Here is a 25,860-nt window from a genome sequence, read left to right as displayed (position 1 = left end):
ACAGGATAAAGATACATACACACAGTCCTATGAGACACACAAAGCCCAAAGAGACACACACACACCCAAAAGACACAAAAAACGCCCATACAGACACATACATACCAAAAAGATTAAAACACCCAAAAGAGACACACATTGCCAAAAGAGACACACATGGCATATAAGAGACACAAACAGCAAAAAGAAACACACACAGACCAAAAAACGCCAATACAGACACATACAGACCAAAAGATTCAAACGCCCCAAAGAGACACACATAGCCCAAAGAGGCACAAACGACCCCTAAGAGACACAAACAGCCAAAAGAAAGACACACAGACCAAAATGACTCAAACAGCCCAAAGAGACACACATAGCCCAAAGAAACACAAATAGCCCAAAGAGACAAGCACAGCCCAAATAAGACTCAAAACAGCCCAAAGAGACACAAACAGATCAAAAAGACTCAAACAGTCCAACGTGACACACAGCCCGAAGAGACGCACAAAGCCCAAAGAAACACACACAGCCCAAAGAGACATACACAGCCCAAAGAGAAAAACACAGACCAAAAATACTCAAACAGCCCAAAGAGACACACAAACAGATCAAAAAGACTCAAACAGCTCAACGAGACACACATCCCAAAGAGACACACACAGCCTCAAGAGACACAAACAGCTCAAAGAGACACAGACAGCCCAAAGAGAAATACAGCCCAAATATACAAACACAGAACTAAAAGACTCAAACAGCCCGAAGAGACGCATACAGACCAAAAAGACTCAGACACCCCAAAAAGACACACGGTCCAACGAGACACACACAACCTAAAGAGACACACACATCACAAAGAGACACCCACAGCCCAGAGAGACACATAAAGCTCAAAGAAACAAATACAGCTCAAAGAGACGTGGACTGCCCAAAGAGACAAACACATCCAACAGAGAGACACAACGCCCAACACGATCCAAAATGCCAAAAGAGGCACACACCGACCATAAAGATTCAAACTGCCCAAAGAGACACACAGCCTAAAGAGACACACACAACACAAACAGACACACACAGGCTAAAGAGACATACACACAGTCCGAAGAGACACACAAAGCCCAAATAGACACACACACAGTCTGAAGAGACAGAAAACGCTCATAGCCAATACCGACACATACAGACCAAAAGATTCAAACGCCCCAAAGAGACACACATAGCCCAAAGAGACACACACGACCCCTAAGAGACACAAACAGCCAAAAGAAAGATACACATACCAAAATTACTCAAGCAGTCAAAAGAGACACATACAGCTCAAAGAGATGCACACGGCCCAAAGAGACGCACACATCCAACAGAGACACACAAAGCCCAAAACGACACAAAAAGCTAAAAGAGACACACACAGATCAAAAAGCTCACATATCTCATTACCCTTTTTAAATGTTAATCAAATAATTCTGATTATAGCGTTCAATTTTTTTGTCTGCTTTTCAAAATGATCGTATTTGGAAATCTGTCATTTAACACTAAGAAGTAAATTAGGTAACCCTTTCGCAATAACAATAGGCTTAGCAGTGATTAAATCTCATTGTCGGCGACAATTCAATCAGATCAGAGTTGTGCAAATGGAATACCTTTTTTGCAAATTGAGTTAGCTTCTATTTCATAGACAAAATATTTGAATTCCTTTTATTCAAATCACTTATCAAGTTATCAAAAAATATAAAGTAGAAATCTGGTCTGTAAATTGTGTCAGAAAAACTTGTTTAAATTGACAATACTTTTCAAACGTTACTTGTGTATTATACATTAACCAAACTTCACTTCTCCCGTGTTGTAAAGATATTAGAGCAGTAGCAATTCACCTCCTGGAAAATTCCCTCCCCATGGAAAATTCTCCTTGTGGAAAACCCCCTGCGGTGAACTCAAAATTTGGTACTTACGTGTTACCCCGACAACACTCAAGGAATGAAATTAAGTTAATCCTAATCGAATATCCTAAAACATGATGAAAATATAATACTTTAGCAACAAAATAACTGAAACTACAACAAAGAACAATGAAAAGGGGCAGTCCAGACCAGAATGCATTATTTTAAATAACTAACACAATCAAAATACCATCTCTATATATGAAATATTTAATAAAAACAGCTTCAACGTAGTTTATTTCAGTGAACCTAAGCTAATTGTTTATGTACACTGTACGCAAATACCTTTTCACAAAAAATTCACAAAAATTGAGTAACCCTTTCGCAATAACAATAGGCTTAGCAGTGATTAAATCTCATTGTTGGCGACAATTCAATCAGATAAGAGTTGTGCAAATGGAATACCTTTTCGCAAATTGAGTTAGCTTCTATTTCATAGACAAAATATTTGAATTCCTTTTATTCAAATCACCTATCAAGTTATCAAAAAATATATGAACTAGAAATCTGGTCAGTAAATTGTGACAGAAAAACTTGTCCGTTAACAGCGAAACAAGACGTGCTGGTTTTATAATACAGGTTTATCCCTAAAAAAGACATATATAACATGAACTAGAAATCTCGTAATTTGCGTAAATCTCTTTGAAAAGGTGTAATGCCCTGTAGAATAACATAGAAATAGCTATATGTCTAGGGAAATCCAGAAGGCCATGTGAGGGAGCTCTGAATATCTTTGAAAAGGTCAAGGAACGTAAAGGTCCAGAATAACATTGAAATTGCTATATGTCCCCGCAAATAGCATAGAAATTGCTATACAGGCAAGCAAATAGCATGGTCCTATACAGGCAAGCAAATAGCATGGTCCTATACAGGCAAGCAAATAGCATGGGAATTCCTATACACGCAAGCAAATAGCATGGTCCTATACAGGCAAGCAAATAACATGGTCCTATACAGGCAAGCAAATAACATGGTCCTATACAGGTAAGCAAATAGCATGGTCCTATACAGGTAAGCAAATAACATGGGAATTCCTATACAGGCAAGCAAATAGCATGGTCCTATACCTGCAAGCAAATAGCATGGCAATTGCTATACCTGCACGCAAATCCAGACGAGGCATACTACTACTGTGCACGGTCTTCCTGTTTCCCAATCTATTCAAATCCTTCCTCGTTAGGCCACACCCTCCAAGAAGCCCTAATTTCCTTTAGATTCTTTTTGGCGACCTCTTCCTATCCCATTATTGGATGACCGGATTCTTTGTTTGACCCTAGATGATTGGGCGATCTTTGACAGTCTATCATCCTCCATCTGCTGAACGTTTTCTAGTTATTTCAACCCTTCTCTCTCATTATGCTCCTAGAAAACGCAATAGAATCACATTTCCCATGGATTACTCTTTGAAATGCGGTCAGTCCCGCAGGTGCCAAAAAGAATATGCAGATAATTCGCCTGGAAAACATCCAACAAATCCTTCTCCGTCTATCTAAGTGCACGCGTTTCGGACTCGTACTTGAGTTTCATTTTCAGGAATTAAAGCCTCTGTGTCCTTGTAATAATTTGCTTTGTTGCTTTCACTTCTACAATTAAAATTGCTCTCTTTTTTATTTTCCCTAACGCTAATATTTCATTGCCATACTTATGTAAATTTCTTCTTTAGTTTTAAAAATTGCTGTTGTCTCAGTTGTTTCACGTTTCTGCATTATTTGAGAGATTTAGATTAGTTGGGAATGATTACGCTTGTATACTAGAATTTAGTTGTGCCCAAAAAGTGATGGTTTTGTTATTGTTTTATTGGAAATTTTAATTGTTTTATTGGAAATTGTTATTGTTTTATTTATTATTTTACTGGAAAGTTATTGTTTTATGCATTTCAAAACCAAGAAATTTAACAGTGTGAAATATAGATAATTTTCTAAAGCCATAATTTTTCTTGTAGATCCATACTGCATTCTTTTTATACCATACATTCAAATAAGACCATGGATTCAGTTGAAATGGATTCAGTGCCTGAAAGGGAAAGTGATCATTCTGATGTATCTATGACTTTGAAAGAAATGCATCATGTTTTTTCAGAAATTGGAAAGGAGTTTGAACTGCTTATTCAAAAATGTGGACCGGATGCCATTGCAGGGCTTATGACCAAGGTATTCATTGTGGCTCTTACATAGAAAGGAGTCAGTGGCGTCAATTGGGTGAAAGACATCCGGGTGTGTGCTTCTCCCAGATTTGGGGGGAGGGGCTTGTCAGTGAAAATGTGTATTTACCCTCCCTAGATTTTTTAAATAACTTTGCTCTCTCCCGTTCCCCTCCCTAAAATTTTGTGAATTGATGCCACTGCAAGGAACTACCTAAATGGAGAGTTACCTGAAGCAAGGTCATCTATGCATTCTTATATGCCAAAGATAGATTTTTTTCTAGGATTTTTCTTGATAATGGTGACTGAGTTGGGAAGCTAAATCGATTAGTTCAAGTTCAAGTTCAATATGGTTTTTAATTCCAAAAAAAAAAAAAAAAAATACGCTTAACTCAATTCCTTGTGCATTGATGCACTAAGTTAGTAAACAACAAGAAAAAGTGACATAGAACACACATTGCTGTTTGTGACTGAATTCAGACATGTTGTGGAAAATTTTAATGATATGTTTTTGTTCTTGGATATGGCAAATGTATTTTTATATGACAAATATGTTGGAATGTATATAAATATTAAGTCAGTCAAATTGCTTTCTAAAAAACTGCTCTGTAGATAAATGTTTTATTTCTCTGAATTTATTTGGAACTATGATACTAAAACCTGAAGATAAGTAAAATAGTAGAATTATTTGATTTGACATTTGAAATTCTCAATTCCAGTGGCGGACCCAGGGAGGAGACTGAGAGGACTCGCTGTCCTCATTCCTTGTTTTTTTTTCTGTTTTTCACTCTTTTTTCAAATAATATGATAATTTGGTCAATTATTGGTGCCCTTGTCACTTCCCCCCCCCCCCCCAAGACTTTGCCTTTTTGACGCCCTTTTCACATTGCCCACCCCCCAGATTTGGCTCTAGATCCACCCCCTGCTCAATTCAAGAGTGGATGGTTAGTGTTGCTTGTTAAATTATGATTTATATTTCACAACATCAATTGTTGATGTAGCCTGTATTTTCTTAGTTAGCAAGATGTTTAAATAAAGACAATATGTAACTATAATGTTTTTGTCAGTTGCATAATTTTTAATTGATTTTATAATAAAACGGAAAAATAGTAAAAAAGAGAAAAACGAGGATTATACAAGCCAGTGAAAAATGTGGACTAAAATGGAAATATTTCGGTCAAGACCTCCGCTTGACCGTCCTCAGTGCACGATAATAAAATAAAAAAAAATAAAGAATAAGATAAAAAAAATTCTAATAAAATTCCAAGGATACTATAAAAAAAATTCAAACCTTAAAACAAAGCACAACTTAAATTTGACGACCCTTCCCATTAACGGTGAAAGGGTAATTGAATAAAAAAATACAGTACTGAATGGGAATTCAATTTTTTAATTTATACAGAACATTTTTAACAGCTAAACGCTTGACCGAAATATTTGCATTTTAGTCCACATTTTTCACTGGCTTGTATAATCCTCGTTTTTCTCTTTTTTACTATTTTTCCGTTTTATCATGATTAGCTAGCGTGGTCTCAGAAATTATTTATTGATTTTATATTTTAATTTATCTAATTAGCTAATAGCAAATAATTTCTTAGATCACGCTGCTTTTCCATTTACGAGAAATTAATCAAGAAAAAACGGGTTTAGTTTAAATAAAGCAGTAGCAAAATAAACAACACATTAATTAATACAAATTTTGAATATTTCAACTCCATCCTGGAGCCTTTATCAACGGGAAAAAAAGGAAAAAGAGACAAAAAAAATTATTAAATTATCTACAGAAAAAGACGAAAAAACAACACCACAGGAGATAAAAAAGGAAAAAAATTAAACAAAACTCACAACTTGATAAATTTTCATAATACTGCAACATTGTAACACAGAAACCACACCGAAAATGTCTAGTAGGGCAGATTGTAAAATAGAATATATCAAAAACACAATGCTATATTTAAAGCTTCTCTTAAAAGCTCTCTTTAAACCTCTCTTAAAGCTTCTCTCTATGGCAGAAATTGTGACTCTTTAATAGCAACGACATGTCAGTTCTGCTTTACGCAGCTGAAACCAGGCACTTGATCCAGAAACAAGAGAAGAAAATTCTTGCTTTCGAGAAAATATGTGTCAGAAGAATTATCAACATCCACAGAGGATAGCAGAGGGTAACCAACCAATCCAACTGTAATAAAACGTGCGAGCCTCTTGTAACAGATGTAATAAGAGTTCGTCGATGAAGATACCTTGGCCACGTACTACGTGGATAATCCCCAGCTACCGATTGCAGCGGTCCACGAGTAACCATCGGGTACATGCCGCAAAGGCAGACCCAAAAACACCATGCACCGAACGCACCAGACAGATCTACAAAACCTAAACACTTCAATTCAGTCTCAGTGTGAGGATATGCTTTCAACAGTAAATTTGTGGGAAGATTAGCGGCTCCTTCTTGATACCCTGGGTGCCTCTTGAAGCACAGGTGGACCTAAGGTTTAAGTTAAACCAACTTGAGGTTGGGCCTGTTACCAGAATGTATTGCCACCTCATTTATTCATAAGACGCTTGTTGCCAGACTGTATTACTACCTCTTTTCTTCATGAGGTGCTTGTTGGTAGAATGTATTGCCACCTCATTTTTTCATAAGACGATTGTTGCCAGACTGTATCATTACCTCTTTTCTTCATGAGGTGCTTGTTGGTAGAATGTATTACCACCTCATTTATTCATAAGACGCTTGTTGCCAGACTGTATCACTACCTCATTTCTTCATGAGGTGCTTGTTGGTAGAATGTATTGCCACCTCATTTTTTCATAAAACGATTGTTGCCAGACTGTATCACTATCTCTTTTCTTCATGAGGTGCTTGTTGGTAGAATGTATTGCCACCTCATTTTTTCATAAGACGATTGTTGCCAGACTGTATCACTACCTCATTTCTTCATGAGGTGCTTGTTGGTAGAATGTATTGCCACCTCATTTATTCATAAGACGCTTGTTGCCAGACTGTATTACTACCTCTTTTCTTCATGAGGTGCTTGTTGGTAGAATGTATTACCACCTCATTTCTTCATAGTATGAATGATACTTAACAATTCTGTTTCTTCCGAGCTAATTAATCTATTTAGAAAATGTGTATTTTTGAATGTCCATTTAAGCAATGATTGGATAGTTTAGCCCGTCCTCAACATGCAGATATCAATTCAATATACTAAATACCAGTTCATTTTAAATACTAATTCTAAGTTAATTGTACATTTGCTTTATAATTCCACACATAAAACACGTAATTGAACATACAAATAATAACTTACGTGATGTTTATAAGATTACTTCACGTTTTAGTGGAAATACAAGTCATAATTTTAAAAAATTCTTTCAGAAATTATTAGTCTCGTATCAACAAAGCTTGAGATACGACATGCATTTGTCATTTTAAGTTTAATTTAGTATTTTTTCTATTTTAAAGAATCGAATAATTTTAAAGTAATTTTAACTTTATTAGATTGCGAATTGAATATTATTTTAATTTTCCAATGAATGACGGTTTGGGAAGGGTCTGGAATATTCTATTTCATTTCCTTTTGTCACTGAAGTTATGAAAGAAATTATAAAAGAAATTAAAAAATTTAAATATGAAAGAAATTAAAGGCGATATTTGAGTTGAAAAAGTATGTACTTGTTCAAACTCGATTACATAAACCTGAAGTTGAGACAGTTCTTGAAGTTTTCTTCAAACTTCATTTGTTTCTTGCTGAACGTTAACGTGTCATGACGGTTCAACGGCTGCATTGGAATATTTTTGTGTATCTGTAGCGAAAAGAAAAGACTTTACCCATATTTGTGCTTCCAGTTTTCTGGCTTGTACGGTATTTTAAAGATTAGAATGAACCGATTTGGCATGAACAGTTCTTCGTCTGTGCTGTATCCGCTTCGCCGCAATGCATCCCTACATAGTTATCAAATGGCGGTTAATTTTAGGTTTTCAGAGTTTTGGAATATGGGTTTAGGGAAGAATTTTAGCTCTTACAATCTGCGAGTATTTTGCTGCTTCTTCTTGTTTTATCATTTGTGCCAAATCAATCCATTGTGCCACCACAGAATTTACCCTTTCCTATAATCCTTTTTCTATATTATCAAGTTAAAAAGTCAGGAGGGCAATAATTTTTTACCAAAATAGTCCAGGACTTTTAGCTCAAAAAAGTGTCGAACCCGGACAAAATTGCAATATAAACGAAAATGGTACCAAAATGATCAGAAAAAAATTCTGTACAACATACTAAAAGTCTCCATAACTCCGTGTGGGGCGAGTACCCAAAAAACAGGGGAAAAGGGGGAAATGAGGGGGGAAATGGGAAAAATGCCGAACATACCCAGAAAATAGTTTAAAGTGAGTTTTCTGAGGTTTTCACTTACACTGATTACAAAATTGACATCTAATAGTCAGTATTGAAAAAGATTACGCAGAAAACCGGGGGAACAGGGGAAAGAGGGGAGAAAAGAGAAGCCTACAGGGTAGGGGTAAAAAGTGGTTTGAAAGATATTTTCTGGGGTATCCATATCTTGTGATTACAAACTTGAGAACGAAAATGATATAAAAAAATTGATTAACAAAAAACGGGGAAATGGGGGAGAGGGAGGGGGAAAAGGGAAATATACAGGGTAGGGGTAGAAAGCATGTGGAAATGTTTACAAATGTTAATACAGGAGATCTATAGAGGTTCGGCTACCCCATAGGTTTGGAAAAGGCAAAAAAAACACGAGAAAGAAATCGGAAAGATACTGAAATTACTTTATTCCGTATTCCTCGCCGTTATCAACAAGCGCGTGGGTTCGTCAACATAATCCTGTTCTAATTCGAAATTCAGTAAGAGAAGCAAGGTAGACTAGTCACCGCGGAGTTCCAGTGCCGACGACAAAACCTATCCTAACGGAATGACATCCAGCGGATCCAATAGACCCCAGTCTGCGTGGATGCTTACACATGTGACATGGTAGCAGGATAAATCAAGGTACGACGAGATTTTTTTGTTAAGTCAAGCATAATTTTGCGCCAGTACTCGCTTCAGTGAATGATCTAATGCAGAAACTGACGGGCCTTGACTACAGTTCTAGTGAACAGCACTTTACTGCTACCGCAGCACGAATAAAGAGAGATACTAAGGATCTACTGACGTTTCTTGAATTCCTTCTAGAGAACTGTCCTTTCACTAGTTCCACAGAGCTTAAAAGTATAGGTTCCGGACTGATTGCCCAAAAAGGCGTCAATGCAGAGGATGCTAAAGCTGTAGGTGAGCTGATCCTCCAGCGTATGGATGGCCAATCCGTCGAAAGTTTTTTATTCAGGAAGAAAGACAAAGTCGTTACACTGGCATCCGATGGGAACATAAGGATAGATGGCGAGATTTTGCATATCGACCCTGCACTGCTTTTTCAATGTCTTTTGACTGCTGCCCATACATCTGAAAATGACATGGCAGAAACTCTACGTTACGAACTGTGCAGTTATCAGCCCGCTTTGTTTGAGAATTCTGGCATAATGCGTCAGCCAGACAAACCTGCACTAGCGAAAGCAATATGGAAAGAAGCGAAAACGGACTCGATTTACCACCTGCCAGTGTCAGATCGTGTCACTGTAGTTGACGGAGGTTGGCTGCTTCAGCAAGTACCTTGGAAGATTGGTGATACTTATGATTCAATCTGTGACAGCTATGTTTGTTTCGTTACTCGACGCTGTACCTCCTCTACTGTTGTCTTCGATGGATACAGCGCTGGTCCAACCACGAAAGATGCTACCCACAACCGACGGTGTAAGGGAAGCCAGCATCAAGTGATCGATTTCAGTTTAGGGATGAAGCTCCAGAAAAAGAAGGAGGAGTTTTTGAGCAACTCTCAGAACAAACAGCGAATTATAAGCTACATCGGGGAAAAACTCAGAGCCAAAGGATTTGAAGTCGTCCATGCGAAGGACGATGCTGACAATCTAATCGTAAAGACTGCCGTAACGAAAGCACAAAACTCTGAAACAATAGTTCTTGGCAACGACACTGACCTTCTGATTCTACTCTTGTATCACCTCCCGCCTAATGCAAAAATACTTTACTTCGAATCGTCAACGAACGCAAAAGAAGCGATAACACGGTTCTGGTGCCTCAACGAAGTAAAAAAAAAAAATGGGAGAAGTATCCAGGCTACTTCAGGTAGGGCACGCACTCTTGGGATGTGACACGACCTCACGAGTTTTCGGACTTGGAAAGCAAGCTGTGCTACCTCTTTTGAAGAAGAGCGAAGTGTTCAGAAAAAAATGCGGAGTGTTTCTAGATGAATCATCGTCTAAAGATAAAATTATGACAGCGGGTGAATATCTTCTCCTCAGCTTGCATAAAGCACAACCAAACGAAGATCTCACAAAGCAGCGACATCGAATTTTCTTGGAAAAAGTTTCTTCGTCGAATACTACGGCGTTTGTTAAGCCTGAAAGGCTTCCGTCAACCGAAGCTGCAGCTTCATTCCACTCCCAGCGAGTGCGCCTCCAGGTATCCCGTTGGAAAGGGGAACCAGCTGACCTCGACCCGGCTGACTGGGGTTGGGTCTTCAGAGACCATAAATACTCACCTGTGATGACCGATTTGTTGCCCACACCTCAGACTCTTTTGAGTGTCGTGAGATGCAACTGTAAGACAGGCTGCGATAACTCGCGATGCAGCTGCAAGAAAAATGGATTAGCGTGTACGTTCGCGTGCGGGGAATGTCAGGGTATCAACTGTTTGAACAGGGACAACGAGATTGTCGAAGACGAGGAGCTTGACTAGTGACATCAATGCTGTGTTTTTCAAGTAAACTCTACTGCCTTAAAAAGTGCAGATTTTACCTATAGTTACTGAAGTTCTTTTTTTAGTTTTTTATTCAACGATATTGGCTTCGAAAGTACAAATTTTACCTATAATAGATGAAGTTTTATACTGTGATCACTGCCAAGCGGTTGTTTTATTTATGTTTAGCAATTCAAATGGTTGTAAGAAATGTCTGTGATTCAAGCAAGTAAAAGTTTGATAATTAAGCGAACTATTTTGTTCATAGGCCTACTTATTAGTCAGTAGCGCCTGGCTCAAGAGTCAAGCGTCCCTTCCACTTGTCAATTATTTCCTCCTGTTCTGTTTGTTTTTCATGGTTCTCGTTTTGTTTCTTTTATTTTATGTGTCAGTTTCGTGATCAGTAGATAGGAAAACCCCAGAAAACACATTTCAATCTGATTTCTACCCCTGACTTCAATTGTCCCTTTTCTTCCCCTCTTTCCCCCTTTTCCCCCGTTATGGTGGGGCTCATGTTCTTTATTTCATTTTAGATATCAGTTTCGGGATCAGCAGATAGAAAGACCCCAGAAAACATATTTCAAAGTGCTTTCTACCCCTACCCTGTATTTTTAAATTTTTTCCCCTCTTCCCCCTGTTCCCCCCGGTTTCCGTAGTACTTTTATTCTATACTGAATTTTAGATGTCAGTTTCGTGATCAGAGTATGGGAAAGCCCCAGAAAACTCACTTTGAACTATTTTCTGGGCATGTTCAGCATTTTTCCCAATTTCCCCCGCATTTCCCCCTTTTCCCCTGTTTTTCGGGTACTCGCCCCACTCAGATTTTCGGGGACTTTTAGTATGTTGTACAGAATTTTTTTGATCATTTTGGTACCATTTTCGTTTATATTGCAATTTTGTCCGGGTCAAACCCTAAAAGTCCTGGACTAAAAATGCACTATTGTGGAGACATTGATTTGCTAGTATAAGTCAGTATATATTGATATGTATAATTCCAGAAAGTTGCTTTTTTACTAACCATTTCCTGGTTTATACTTTCAAAGGACAATGTTGTCACAATGTATTTATGATTTCTTGGTTTTAGACCAGGGCACTTCGTATCGAAGGAGTTGTCGCAGAAAATTCGAAAAGGGCTCATTCGATTGGAAATTGGAACGGCTTGTGCCCTTTTTAATAGCCGAAAGTGATTGTAAGCCATCTAACCCCCCTCTCGCGCCCACCATTTCCCCAAACACACCCAATCACAATTTTGAGATAGCCATTTTTTCATCATGGCAGACAGTTCTGGAAATTATGTCTTTGAGGATGAAAAATCCCCCACGCCCCTCAGGGCAAGGGTTGTAAGCTACTTTCCCGAAACACCATATCCCCAAACATATTCAATTAAAATTTTGAGATAGCAATTTTGTTCAACGTAGCTAAAAGGTCTGGAAATTATGTTTTTGAGGATGACCAACCCCCACAGCCCGCTCATCCAATCGGGAATTAAGAGGACTAGTGCCCTTATTAGTTGTCGAATGTGATTGGAGGGCAACTAACCCCCCTCTCACGTCCACCATTTCCCTAAACACATCCAATCAAAATTTTGAGATAGCCAATTTTTCAACGTAGTTGAAAGTTCTGGAAATTAGGGCTTGAAGATGACAACCCCCCCACAGCCCTCAGGGCAAGGATTGTAAGGTATGCCCTGTGGGCATATAAGGTTTTTATAGAAAGCGTTGTCGTAAAAACTTCAAAAAGGTCTCATTCGATTGGAAATTGAAAGGACTAGTGCCCTTTTTAATAGTTGAAAGTGATTGGAGGGCAACTAACCATTTCCGCGCCCACCATTTCCCCAAACACATCCAATCAAAATTGTGAGATATCCATTTGTTCAACATAGTTTAAAGTTCTGGAAATTAGGTCTTTGTGGGTAAAGCCCCCTCAGAGCCCTCAGAGCGAGGGTTTTAAGTTATGCCCTGGAAGTTAGGTCTTTGAAGATGACAACCCCCCCTCCACATCTCTCAGGGCAAGGGTTGTAAGTTTTGCCCTGGGTGCATATAAGGTTTTTATAGAAAGTGTTGTCGCAAAAACTTCAAAAAGGGCTCATTCGTTTGGAAATTGAAAGGGCAAGTGCCCTTTTTAATAATCGAAAGTGATTGCAAGGCAACTAACACCCCTTCAATGCCCACCATTTTCCCGAACACATCCAATCAGAATTTTGAGATAGTCATTTTGTTCAACGTAGTTTAAGGATTATACAAGCCAGTGAAAAATGTGGACCAAAATACAAATATTTCGGTCAAGATCCCGCTTGACTGTCCTCAGTGCACGATGAAGAAATAAAAATAAGATAAAAAAAATTACTAATAAAAATCCAAGGATACTATAAAAAATTTCAAACCTTAAAACAAAGCACAACTAAAATTTGACGACCCTTTCCATGTAACGGTGAAAGGGTAATTGAATAAAAAAATACAGTACTGAATGGGAATTCAATTTTTTTAATTTATACAGAGCATATTTAAAAGCTAAACTCTTGACCGAATTATTTACATTTTAGTCCATATTTTTGACTGGCTCGTGTGATCCTCGTTTTTCTCTTTTTTACTATTTTTCTGTTTTATCATGATAAGCCAGTGTGGTCTCAGAAATTATTTATTGATTTTATATTTTAATTTATCTAATTAGTTAATAGCAAATAATTTCTTAGATCACGGTGCTTTTCTATTTACAAGAAATTAAGCGAGAAAAAACGGGTTTAGTTTAAATAAAGCAGTAACAAAGAATTAAAAATAAACAACACATTAATTAATAAAAAATTCTGAATATTTCAAGTCCACATCCTGGAGCCTTTATCAACGAAAAAAAAGGAAAAAGAGACAAAAAAAATTATTAAATTATCTACAGAAAAAGACGAAAAAACAACACCACAGGAGATAAAAAAGACAAAAAAAAAACTGAACTTGATAAATTTTAATTAAGTTTTGCTCTGGAAATTACAACTCTTCAACGCCCACCATCTTCAATATAACACCTCTTCTTCAGCGCGAAACGAAATAATGTATCCAAGGATCGCTGAGGGCTAAGGTTGTAAGTTATGCCCTGGGAGAATATAAGGTTTTTATAGAAAGCGTTGTCTTAAAAACTTAAAAAAGGACTCCTTCGATTGGAAATGGAGAGGGCTGTTGCCCTTTTAATAGTCGAAATTCATCGGAGGGAGAATCTCCCCCCCTGCCCACGCCCATCATTTCCCCAAACATTTCCGATCAATATTTTGATATGGCCATTTTGTTCAACGTAGTTGAAAGGTCCGGAAATTATATCTTTAAAATGTTTAAAAATTCTTCTGAATGTTTTCACTTTATAACTTTAAGAAATCAAAAATTAATTGAGTTTTTAAGGAATAAATATCAGCATATGTATATTAAACTGACTGCACATTTTTTTCAGTAAATTCATTTGACTTTTTTTCAGTAAAGTACAAATTATATTTTGGCTTTTAGAAAGCATAGGGTTTTAGAACCCTACTCATATTAATTTCTGCTCGTTTTGAGTTTGATTCTGTTATTTTTATAAGCCTAAAAAACAAAACTGTGTGAAACCCAGGTTACTGTAGTATTAATTTCAGGTCTATGATGTCTTGAAACAGTTAGAGATACATTCAAGCAAAAGTCATAGAGATTCTTGTTTGATCAATGAATTGAGATCAAAACTTGTCAATATAGAAAATGACAAAAATGTAGCAAACATGAACAGACAGGCAGCTGATAGACGAAAATTTGAAAAGGTGAATTTTAAATTGGATATTTTTTTTTCTAATCTAATTAGTGTATTTGCTGTTCTAACAAAAAAGAAAAAAAGAATTGAAGGTTAGTTTCTATTTATTAACAATTGCGGTTCCGCGACTTGGCTAACTAAACCCAACACTGGATGCTAAAAATGGTTAAATTAGTCATAAATAAGCTTAAGCAAGGTTGGGTGGCCTTAAATATTTATAGCAATTAGTTTTACAAGTTCAGTTGGAAAATATTGATTTTTGTTGAGACAAACTCCCAAAGTTGAATAACTTAGCTAAAAAAAATCAATTAACATTGACCTCGATAAAGTCGAAACCTGGCATAAAATACTTCAATATTGAATCTATATTTGTTTTTAGCTTGGAAATTTCTATGTCCGTCCAGCCCTTAAAGTTTGGCAATATTAACCATTTTAACTTTCGATATTTTAGTTTTATCTTGAAGCTTTTTTCACCTTTTGAAGACAATATTTTAGATCGTGGATTTTTCTTTAATTTTTCATTTGCAGCCGTGAGCGTAGGGATGGGGGGAGGGCCGCGGCCCACCCCCCAAGAAATTAAAATTTAAAATGGATATTAAGAATAAAAATCGTATGTTGGAATTTTTCTGTTGGATGTTACCTGGTAGATGGTTGAAAAAACTGGAAATAAACAAATATCTGGAAATTTCCAAATATCGTTTCCGATATCAATAATCACGTTTCGATATTCAATATTGATTTTTGGTCCGATATATAGATAGAAGACTGACCCACGATCGGCACGTTTTGATTTTTTTTTACTGCCCAGGAATTGATTCAAGCGATAAGAAGTTGCGGAGAACCTCCACTCCTCCACCCTGATGCCCCTCTATCCTAGTGGTCAAGAGTGCCGAACCTGGGCCGCCCCAGTAATGGTTCTGCCGTCTATAGCTTACACTTGGACAACTGACAAAAGAAACAGAAAAAGATAATTTCTTAAACCACATTGGCCTGACATCACATAAAGAAAGAAAAACGAGCAAAAAGGGGTTTTTTAAAGGCCAAATAAAAATACTGAAAAAACACAACAAAGCGAATATTTCGAGAGGACGCCTCTCTTCTTCAGCGTGAAAAGAAATTATGTATCCAAGGAAAGTGCCGAAGAAAAAAAAACAACAAAAAACAAACCCGGAAAGTCAATGTGAAAAGGACCAAAAAACCAAAGAAAAAACAAAAACTTAAAAGATGAATAAAATTCAATAAAAGCCAAGAAAATTATAAGAATTAAAACCAAATACCTAACAACCATAAAAGCAAGCTATTGGTTAATACTTACAATTTGCACAAAATCCAAAAAATTATGAACTGCAATCAACAGATACTAGCAAACAACTGAGGAATAAAAGAAAACCATTCATTCACTCAAAAACAAAACGATCCAGCAATTAAATAAGTTGGAGAACTATGTCATCTGATTTTGGATTTTAATTAATGTATTTCTTGCAGACACCCTTTGAGACCTAAGGGGCTGTTCACGTGTTTGATTATATGACTGGGAAAGTGGTTCAAGGTTTATTTCAGGGATTACTAAAGTATCGGCTTCTCTTTTGAGAAAACCGAAATATGACTCGTTTATTCTTAAATCACCGGAATCTCTGTTTAAAGCTAGACCTAAATGTTGGTATTTATAAATTTCAACAGCTTCTCTGTAGTGCTAGACAATACCTTTGTCATGCGAAATTAGGCTAGCTTGATCAAACAAAATAGTATGGTCTGGTTTTTCAAAAATGTGCTCTGCAAGGGCAGAGTCAAAATTTTCTGGTTTTTTCCGCTTTTTAAGAGTATTATTAATTGAACTAGAGTACTGAGTTAATCTATCCGTTAGTCGCTGATCAGTTCTTCCGATATACCAAAGACCACGCGAACAAGGAATTCTGTAGACACCGGAGTTTTCACCTATCGGGATAGGGTCTTTACCTTGATAAATTTGGGACCTGGTAGTTTTTCTGGGTATAAGTGCTAATGTAGTTTTTTCTTATATTTTTTGAATTATAGCTTAAAATCCCTTTAACGTTCGGGCAACCAATAAACGCCGCACTTTCCCTTTCACTTGCGTTTTCTGTGTAACTATTTGTTTATCTTTTAATGTATTTTGTAACTACCTAATTTATTGCTCTAATTGGATAACCATTCCTAAATAAAATATCTCTAAGGTGGTTGAGCTCTAAATCCAAGAAGCGTGTTGAACAAACTTTCAATGCACTATCAACTAGAAAAGTGACAACTCCTCTTTTCACAGCAGGAGAATGATTAGAGGAATAATTTAACTAACGGTCATTATTTGTGGGTTTTCCATAGACACCAAACTCGAAACATGTATCATTTCGGTGCACCAGAACATCTAAGAAAGGAAGACGTCTCTCTATCTCTGATTCCTGAGTAAATTTAAGTTTTATATCCAAGGAGTTGAGCAAGTGAAGAAAAGAACCCAGAGACTCGTCACCATGCTCCCACAAATAAAAAATATCATCTTTAAAAGTAACCCAAAATTTAGGTTTACAAAAACTATGTAAAAAGCCCTTTCTTCAAGGTCTTCCATGAAGATGTCAGCCTGTATTGGAGAAAGGGTTGGATTTTGTGCAAATCGCGGATATTGGCGAATAACTTGCTTTTATGGCTGTTAGGTATTTGGGTTTAATTCTTATAATTTTTGGCTGTTATCGAATTTTATTCATCTTTTAAGTATTTGTTTTTTTCTTTGGTTTTTTGGTTCTTTTCACATTGACTTTCTGCGTTTGTTTTTTGTTGTTCTTTTTTTTTCGGCACTTTCCTTGGATACATTATTTCGTTTCGCGCTGAAGAAGAGAGGTGTTTGTCCTCTCGAAATATTCGCTTTGTTGTGTTTTTTCAGTATTTTCATTTGGCCTATAAAAACCCCATTTTTGCTCGTTTTTCTTTCTTTATGTGATGTCAGGCCAATGTGGTTTAAGAAATTATCTTCGTCATGCTTATGGGGAGCATTCTACCAATGTTGTTACTACATTCATATCTCTTGTGAAAAAAAGAAGCTAATTTGAATAATCAAAAGTATTTTACATTCCCAGTACCCTTATCGTTTTCACAGGCTTTTGCATTTTTGGCCTTGAATTATTTGAAATTATGCCAAGGGGCAATTTACTTTTTGATTGAGATGTGGGGTTGTTTCCACAGATGGAAATTAAGAGGCTAGTGCAGCCAATTTTTCACGAGGGCTGGCATCATCACATGTGCCAGAAACTGATTCTCTGCTCCTCTCAAATGTAAATTCGTGAGAGCAAGAAAATTGTTGTTTTTGATTGTGCTGTGCACAATGAATTTCTACGAATCTTGGGGACGTCAAGTTTGAAAACCAAATGCGGATGTTAGACGATCTAGACCATGGTGGTCCTACAGTAGAAGACTTGTCGAGGACGACCGATCCTGAGCCAAGCGGTGAAAAGAGAGAAGATACAAGTTTAGTGATTTTGAGTTTAGTGTTATGTATTTTATGTCTGAGTTTCCAGCCAATCCACCGGAGATACGGGAAATGGAAAAATTGATACCATTCGCAAAAAAATATATTTACTTTCTTTGATAGCTTGGATACACTTACGCTATTTTGATTTGGTTGAATTTTAACAGCAGAAATGGGAGGGTGGGAGTGGAAGGGGGATTAGTTGCCCTCAAATCACTTTCGACTATTAAAAAGGGCTACTAGGCCTTTCGATTTCCAATCGAATGAGCCCCTTTTGGAAACGACAACGCTTTCTATAAACACCTTATATTCCCCCAGGGCATAAATTACAACCCTTACCCTAAGCTCTGTTAGGGTGGTTGTCATATTCTAAGACCGAATTTCCAGAACTTTCAACTACGTTAAACAACATGGCTATCTCAAAATTTGGATTGGATGTGTTTGGGGAAATGGTGGGCGTGAGAGGGGTGTTAGTCGCCTTCCAATCACTTTCGACTATTAAAACGGGCACAAGCAACTCCAATTTCCAATTGTATGAGCCCTTTTCAAAGTTTCTACGACAACATCTTCGATACGAAGCGCCCTGCTCTAAAGGAAAAAATTAATAAATAATACACTGTGCCAACATCGTTCTTATATACCCCCCAGGGCATAACTTAAAATCCTTGCCCTGAGGGTTGGGGGGAGTGTCCTCCTCTTTACTTAGTCCCCGTTTCTTGTCTTGTTCTAAAGTGTCCCCGTTCTTTACTTGTTCAGCGCGATCGTGCTGCCTATGATTTATACAACAACTTTCTATATAAACCTTATATGCCCCCAGGGCATAACTTAAAACCCTTGCACTGAGGGCTCTGAGGAGTTTATCATCCTAAAAGACCTAATTTCCAGAACGTTCAACTACGTTGAACAAATTGGATATCTTAAAATTTTTATTCGATGTGTTTTGGAAAATGGTGGGCGTGAGAGGGGCGTTAGTCGCTATCCAATCACTTTCAACTATTAAAAGAGGCACTAGCCCTTCAATTTCTAATTGAATGAGCCCTTTTGAAGTTTCTACGACAACGCTTTCAATAAAAACTTTATATACCCCAGGGCATAACTTATAACCTTTGCCCTGAGGGCTGTGGGGGGGGGGTTGTCATCCTTAAAAACCTAATTTCCATAACTATGTTGAATAAAATGGCTATCTAAAAATTTGGATTGGATGTGTTTGGGAAAAAGGTAGGTTTAAGAGGGGGGTTAGTTGCCCTCAAATCTAAAAAGGGTACTATTCCTTTGAATTTCAAATCGAATGAGCCCTTTTTCAAATTTCTACGACAAATATTTCAGTAAAAACCTTATATGCCCCCAGGGCATAACTTATAATCCTTGCCCTGAGGGTTGTGGGGGAGTGTCCACCTCAAAAATTTATTTTCTATCTGGAAATCAACTACTCTGAAAAAAATGGCTATCTCAAAATTTTTATTGGATGTTTTTGGAGGAATGATGGGCGTGGGAAGGGGCTAGTTGCCTTCCATTCAGTTTCGAGTATTAAAAAGGGCACTGGCCCTTTGAATTTCCAATCGAATGAGCTTTTTTTAAAGTTTCTACGAAAACGCCTTCTATAAAAACCTTATATGCGCCAGGGCATAACTTAAGACCCTTGCCCTGACGGTTGTGGGGGAGTGTCCTCCTCAAAAACATATTTTCTATCTGGAAATCAACTACGCTGAACAAAGTGGCTGTCTCAAAATTGTGATTGGATGTGTTTGGGGGAATGATGGGCGTGGGGGGGCTCGTTGGCCTCCAATCATTTTCGACTATTAAAAAGGGTGCTAGCCCTTCGAATTTCCAATTGAATGAGCCTGTTTGGAAGTTTCTACGACAACGCCTTCTGTAAAAACCTTATATACCCCCAGGGCATAACTCAAAACCCTTGCCTTGAGGGTTGTGGGGAAGTATCTTTCTCAAAAACATACTTTCTATCTGGAAATCAACTACGCTGAACAAAATGGCTATCTCAAAATTTTGATTGGATGTGTTTGGTGGAATGATGGGCGTGGGAGGAGGCTAGTTGTCCTCCAATCACTTTCGACTATTAAAAACGGCACTAAAACTCTCTACTTCCGATCGAATGAGCCCCTTTTGAAGTTTCTACGATGACCCCTTCCATATGAAGTGCCCAGCTCTAAAGGAAAAAAATAATAACTAGTACATTGTGCCAACATCGTTCTTATATGGCTTCAGGGCATAACTTAAAACTCTTGCCCCGAGCGTTGTGGGGGAGTGTCCTCCTCAAAAACATATTTTCTATCTGGAAATCAACTACGCTGAACAAAATGGCTATCTCATAGTTTTGATTGGATGTGTTTGGGGGCAATGACGGGCGTGGGGAGGCTAGTTTCCCTCCAATCACTTTTGACTATTAAAAAGGGCGCTAGCCACTCCAATTTACAATCGAATGAGCCCTTTTCGAAGTTTTTACGACTACTTCGATACGAAGTGCCCGGCTGAAGAAAAAAGAACACATTGTACCCAGATCGTTCTTTACTTAACTCCCTCTCATGAGGTCCCAATGTCCTGTAAGCCCTTTTTTTCGTCCCATTTGAGGCAAAAAAGAACGATCTTAGGCGATCTACTCGTATAATCTTTCATCAGGAAATTAGTCTATCTTTAATCATAGCTCTAGAACGTAGTAATGGACCGTATTTTTCATTCAATTGTAGTTGGAAATGCGGTCAGTCAAGCGAAAAACTAAAACTATGCTTAGACTATCCTATACAAATATTTTTTCTATTCTTTAGAATATCTATATCTAGGAATTTCTATCCTCTAGAAATTTTTACCACATCGTTCGCAACTGTTTGAGCTCAGTTCCTCACCAAGGTACATTTGCCTAATGAGGAATGTCTGATTCTTGTGTAAAATTTCCCTTTAAAAAATAAATACATAAATGGATTAAAAATATTTTTGTTGGCGTTATTTCAAAACAGAAATATATGTTATGCTCACGCTTCTAAACTGATCATGCTAGACTGGTTGGTATTTTCTTTTTTTAAGTCGGTAATTTCATTGGGCTGTACTGATATTTAGATGTTTTTGCTTTCTCTAAATAGATTTTTGTCTATGTTTACTACTTGCATAAATGATAAACAATGAAGTGGGTACTTATGTGGTATTAAGATTGAGAAGAGAGGGGTGGGGTGTAACTTCAAAAAATATCAGAAAATTGAATTGAGAAATCCTTGGGAAGTTGTAGTTATCTCGAATTCCTTGTTGTGGCGACTGTCCTAAGCCTATCCCTCATTGAATATATGCTTAAAATGAAAACCATATCCTGTTTTGGCGGTTTTTATTGATTTTAGGAAAGTATGTAAGTGTACGCCCTCATTGAGTTACACTCGTATTGTAGTATAAATATAGGAACTGATTATTTCCTTTTTTGGATTCCACTTTTGTTGCTCAATTTGTTTCATTTGCTGTTATTTCTCGTTGTTATTTACTATTATATCTCTATGTTTTCCTTTTTGTCATATCTTCATCTAATTTCGTTCTAAGTCAGCCATAAACATTCGAAGTTTAATTATGTCTGTAAAATTAATGCTTGTATTTTAACTCCTTTTCTGTTTCAGCTTACCTTCATTACTTTCATGCTCACCATACCCTAGCTTGGCGACCCTGAGCAGGAAATTTGTGCCGAATGTGGGTGTAAGGTCATCTACAGGTAGTTATGATCTAAAGCTTTGGCCTTTATCTCTCATTTGAAGTAAAATTCTATGTTATACATATAAAAAAAGACTTATTGCTTAACAAAAAGCTTTTTGAGTAGTTCCAGTATTTTCTTTTTCTGGGTGATTTTTCAGCCCTGATTAATGAATGACGCGAAGTCCAGCAGCCAAAGGGAAATATGAATTTTGTCAGATCTCAGCTTAAGACTTTTCTTTTTTCTCAGGCTGTAGCTGATCCGCAATCACCCACGGGCCCAGTATGTTCCAACAGTCTTTTCCCATCACATTTGCGCGAGAGCTCTTTCGACATCTGGCTTCATCCCACTCGTTCATTATCAAACTCGATTGGCAGTAGTTGCTCCATGCTGGCCACCAGTGCCGTGTCTTTAAATGATGACCAAAGCACCGCTGGTAGTGCCAAAAATATTGAACAAACAAGTCTCTTTTCATCGTGGCACGATGCTGAAAAACAAACGCCAGAGTTGAAATCACCATCAGCTCTTCAAAGACCATCATCACCGTCCTCGTCTGGATCTTTTGAGGTTTTGAAATGGGTAGCTGATGAAGAACACAACTCAAATGAAGAAGATGAACTGTTGCATGTAGATGAAGTTGAAGTTATGATGAATGCAGCTAGTCAAACAACATTGCGTGAAGAGGTAATTATTGGAAAAAGTTGTTCTTTTTAATGTTATGAAGAAGTTATGCGTACTAAATGCGTTTTAGTGTCACTGGGGTTGCTTATGCTTGCTTATTAGTTGAGGCCTTTCTGGATGTATTCTGCTATAGATAAAAATAGGTGCGTATTAGCGGAAACGTTTGGAGTTACAAAGTACAACAACAATGACCACGTATGCTATCCTTTTAAAAGTAAATACTAGAGTAAAATCGTAGCTTATGAAACACAAAAATAATGTAACTTATCTCTGGTTGTCCTGTTTTTTTTAGGGTCATGGGGCTACACAATCTTGGACATTAGTCCTTAGCATTCCTCGTGTTAATCGCTATAACCTGTAACGATATTTTGTATTTGAAAATCCTAGGACAAGTAATCATGCTTAGTTCATAAGTAACCCTAAAACGCCGAAACTTTCTGACTCCCGGTTTTCAATAAGTTTATTGGAATAGATTTTTGTAGTTTTTGACATTCAAGAACCAATTACACTTATTGATTTGCGTTCAGAAGCAATTTTTGAAACCTATTGCAATTAATTATTTCCTTGTTGTGCTTTAAAGTGCAATAAGCTGCAAATCATCCTTTTTCATATAGAAAATTCTTGGAATACTTATCTATCGGTGTAAGCTAAAACTACTTTCGTTTGTATCAAAGATTCTATTGGTTTGCCAGACTTTTTTTTCTAAGTAATTCAATTTTGACGTTCTAACCACGTTCAATATAATACAATGATTACACTTATTCTTTAAGTTATTGCAATCAAGTGCAATAAGCTCTACAGGGTCTGTCTTTAAGACAGACCCTGCATCCTTGTTTTATGCAGGACCTTTTCGGTGAAGTGTTACAAGTCAATATCCTGGAAATTGCATCAGACTAGCATTACGTTCTTTTTGGGTATTGATAAGCCTTAGACTGAAGGATTGGGGTGCCTATTAGGGGGGAAGGGCGAGTGCCTTCCCCTTCAAGGATTTGAAAAATGCAGTTCTATGGTATTTTCATTCAGAACATTAGAAAAGATTTAATAAAAATTTAAATGATTTTCTCTCTTTTTTCTCTCTCTCTCTCTCTTTCTCGCTCTCTCTCTCTCTCTCTCTCTATATATATATATATATATATATATATATATATATATATATATATATATATATATATGTTATAATGTTTGTTTTGTTTTTTATTATTTTAATATTTTATTTTATCAAAGCTATAAGTACCAGATAACCCTGTCTAGTTCTTCAACGGGCTGGGCATCTACCTTATTGGAACATTAAGATATTTCGAACCCTACGAAAAAGATAGAGGTAGATTCTGTTTTTACGGGTTTTGGTTCTTTTTTTTCTAGGTATTTTAGGAATTAAGGTTGACCTGCTATTGTGTGAAAAATTCTGAGATAGAATATCGTTGTTGAACTATCGTAAAGCTTTTTATATTGCCTCCCAATTTCATACGCCATATTGCTGTGAGGCGGAGTATTCATATCTAAATTGATATTCAGTCACACCAACTGAATTGTTGTTGGTAAATTTTTACAGTAGTACTAATGTGCAGGTATACAGCTTTGTGTGTTTGTGGGGATGGGGTTTTTAGGCCTCAAAAATTATTTTTTTCAGGCCTAAGTTTTCAAACTCTCCATGAGACGCCTTTCAGATCTTTATGGATGGGAGAACTTGTCTTCTAACCTTCCTTCATTTAAAGAATATGTAGGACTGAACGTTTAATATGGGTGGTGAGGGGCGACAGATCTCTTTCTATTGTGGTAACGTTAGTTTTGTGGTGAAAACATTGTGGCATTAAAAAAAAGAAGAATTGTGGCAAAAATTTAACTTTACTGTAATAAGTTGAGAACTGACGTGGTTGGCACCCTGCTTATATTTTGTATAACTTAAAATATGGTATTAAAAACGAACTTAGATAGTACTAGAAGAGCTACTGTCTAACTCAGCCCCCCCCCCCTTTTCAATGATTTAGGAATGAAGTATTGAAATAACAGAATAAATCAACCTGTACAGAAAATCAAACAAAATATTCGATTTTCTTTTGTAACGACGCGACGTTTAAACAATGATAAAGCTCATTTGATTGCATTTGCTTTAATCAGTACAAATTTTACTGCAAATGTTTTGAAAGATGATCGGTAATTAAACACTTGTATATATCTGCTTACTAACCTTTTACACTCTAGAGTGTTTTCAGGAAAACACTGATTGTTGAACCTAAATGTAAAGAACAGGGATTAAGAGGGGCTGTAGGCCGGTAGTAGAATGTTTGGTTTCTGTTTTTTTTTTTTTTTTTTAAAGGTATAAAATTGTCTTACTTTTATTTTCAATTAAATGTTTGCTTTTAAGTTTAATTTCATTGTGAAGTTAAGCTGCCTTTAAACTTTGAATTGGGGTGTCCCCCCCCACTACAAAAAACAATTTAGACCATTTTCTTTGCTGATTCCGAATGTGTAACATTGGTTACCTCTTGAAAGTGCAAAGTTTCCACTCAAGGGGACATTTGCACTCCCTCCCCTTCCCAAAGTCGTATAGTTTTCCCCATTTTATTTGTCGAACGTCTTTCTCCTGTGAAAGAATTATGATCCATCCCTTCTCCCATCCCACTGTTACACCTATGTACGTCTGTGGTATGTTGATGCACCATCCGTCACTCCCAATTTTTTATTGTTACTACTACCACTAACAACTCACTGGAGCACCAAAATGCCTCAGGCCAAAATCGCCTGATGCACACTCCTCCTTCATTTCTGTCTAATCAAAGCCCCCTCCCCTATTTACAACCTCCCAGGAATTTCTAATTTCAACGAGATCTTTCCTTACGATATCCTTTCACCCAATTTGGGGACGAACTGCTTATCGTTTCACCCTAGATGGTTGGTTGACAAGAAAGATCTTTGGCATTCTGTCATTCTTCATTTTTTACAGCTGTAAATAAAAGGAATAATTCTTTTTCCATGCTGTACCAGGCCTTGGTGCTTCAATTAACAGGTATAATTTGCACATACCATGTTGGCCATGTTGGCCATGCCAAGTGAATCGAAATCGAAACATTTTAATTAAACACATTTGAACTGCTCAAAACGACACATTCATAGAGCTCAGTTATCTTGGTCGTAATATTTACTGATGACACTCTGTACATTGCATCTTGGAAGGGCTCCTTCACAGTGACGTTTAACTAATACCGAGATATAGCTAGTGCTAATTTGATAGGCTTAAATCAGTCCTAGCTAAATTTAGGTATCGGTCAAATTTAGGGCAATCAAGTTAAATTTTGTGGAAAGATTGTATTATCGAAGTCCTCATTATTCTCGGATGGACTTTTCTTTTTTTTTTTTCACATGCATTATATAGAGAGCTAATTTGGAAAAGAACAGTTCAAAAT

At 37.0% G+C, this 25,860-nt stretch overlaps 1 protein-coding gene across 5 annotated transcripts in view; it reads left to right on the top strand.

The window, feature by feature from the left end:
* LOC148947451 (uncharacterized) overlaps positions 1-25,860 on the top strand; it is an 81,246-nt gene that overhangs the window by 37,434 nt on the left and 17,952 nt on the right. For 4 of the 5 annotated variants that reach the window (XM_089095857.1, XM_089095858.1, XM_089095856.1 and 1 more), the window contains exons 2-4: positions 3,862-4,069; positions 14,476-14,634; positions 22,025-22,459. In XM_089095857.1, coding sequence (XP_088951983.1) covers positions 3,905-4,069; positions 14,476-14,634; positions 22,025-22,459 — 759 coding nt within the window. In that variant the 5' untranslated portion in view covers positions 3,862-3,904. The remainder of the gene's footprint in view (positions 1-3,861; positions 4,070-14,475; positions 14,635-22,024; positions 22,460-25,860) is intronic. The other variant, XM_089095859.1, reaches the window with a different exon arrangement.

The sequence above is a fragment of the Artemia sp. Qi Xiang Cuo genome, chromosome 10 (assembly GCF_049724085.1).
Source record: "Artemia sp. Qi Xiang Cuo chromosome 10, ASM4972408v1, whole genome shotgun sequence".
In the NCBI taxonomy this organism is placed as follows: domain Eukaryota; kingdom Metazoa; phylum Arthropoda; class Branchiopoda; order Anostraca; family Artemiidae; genus Artemia; species Artemia sp. Qi Xiang Cuo.
The sequence above is the reverse complement of the archived record's forward strand: the minus strand, read 5'-3'. Positions and strand labels throughout refer to the sequence as shown.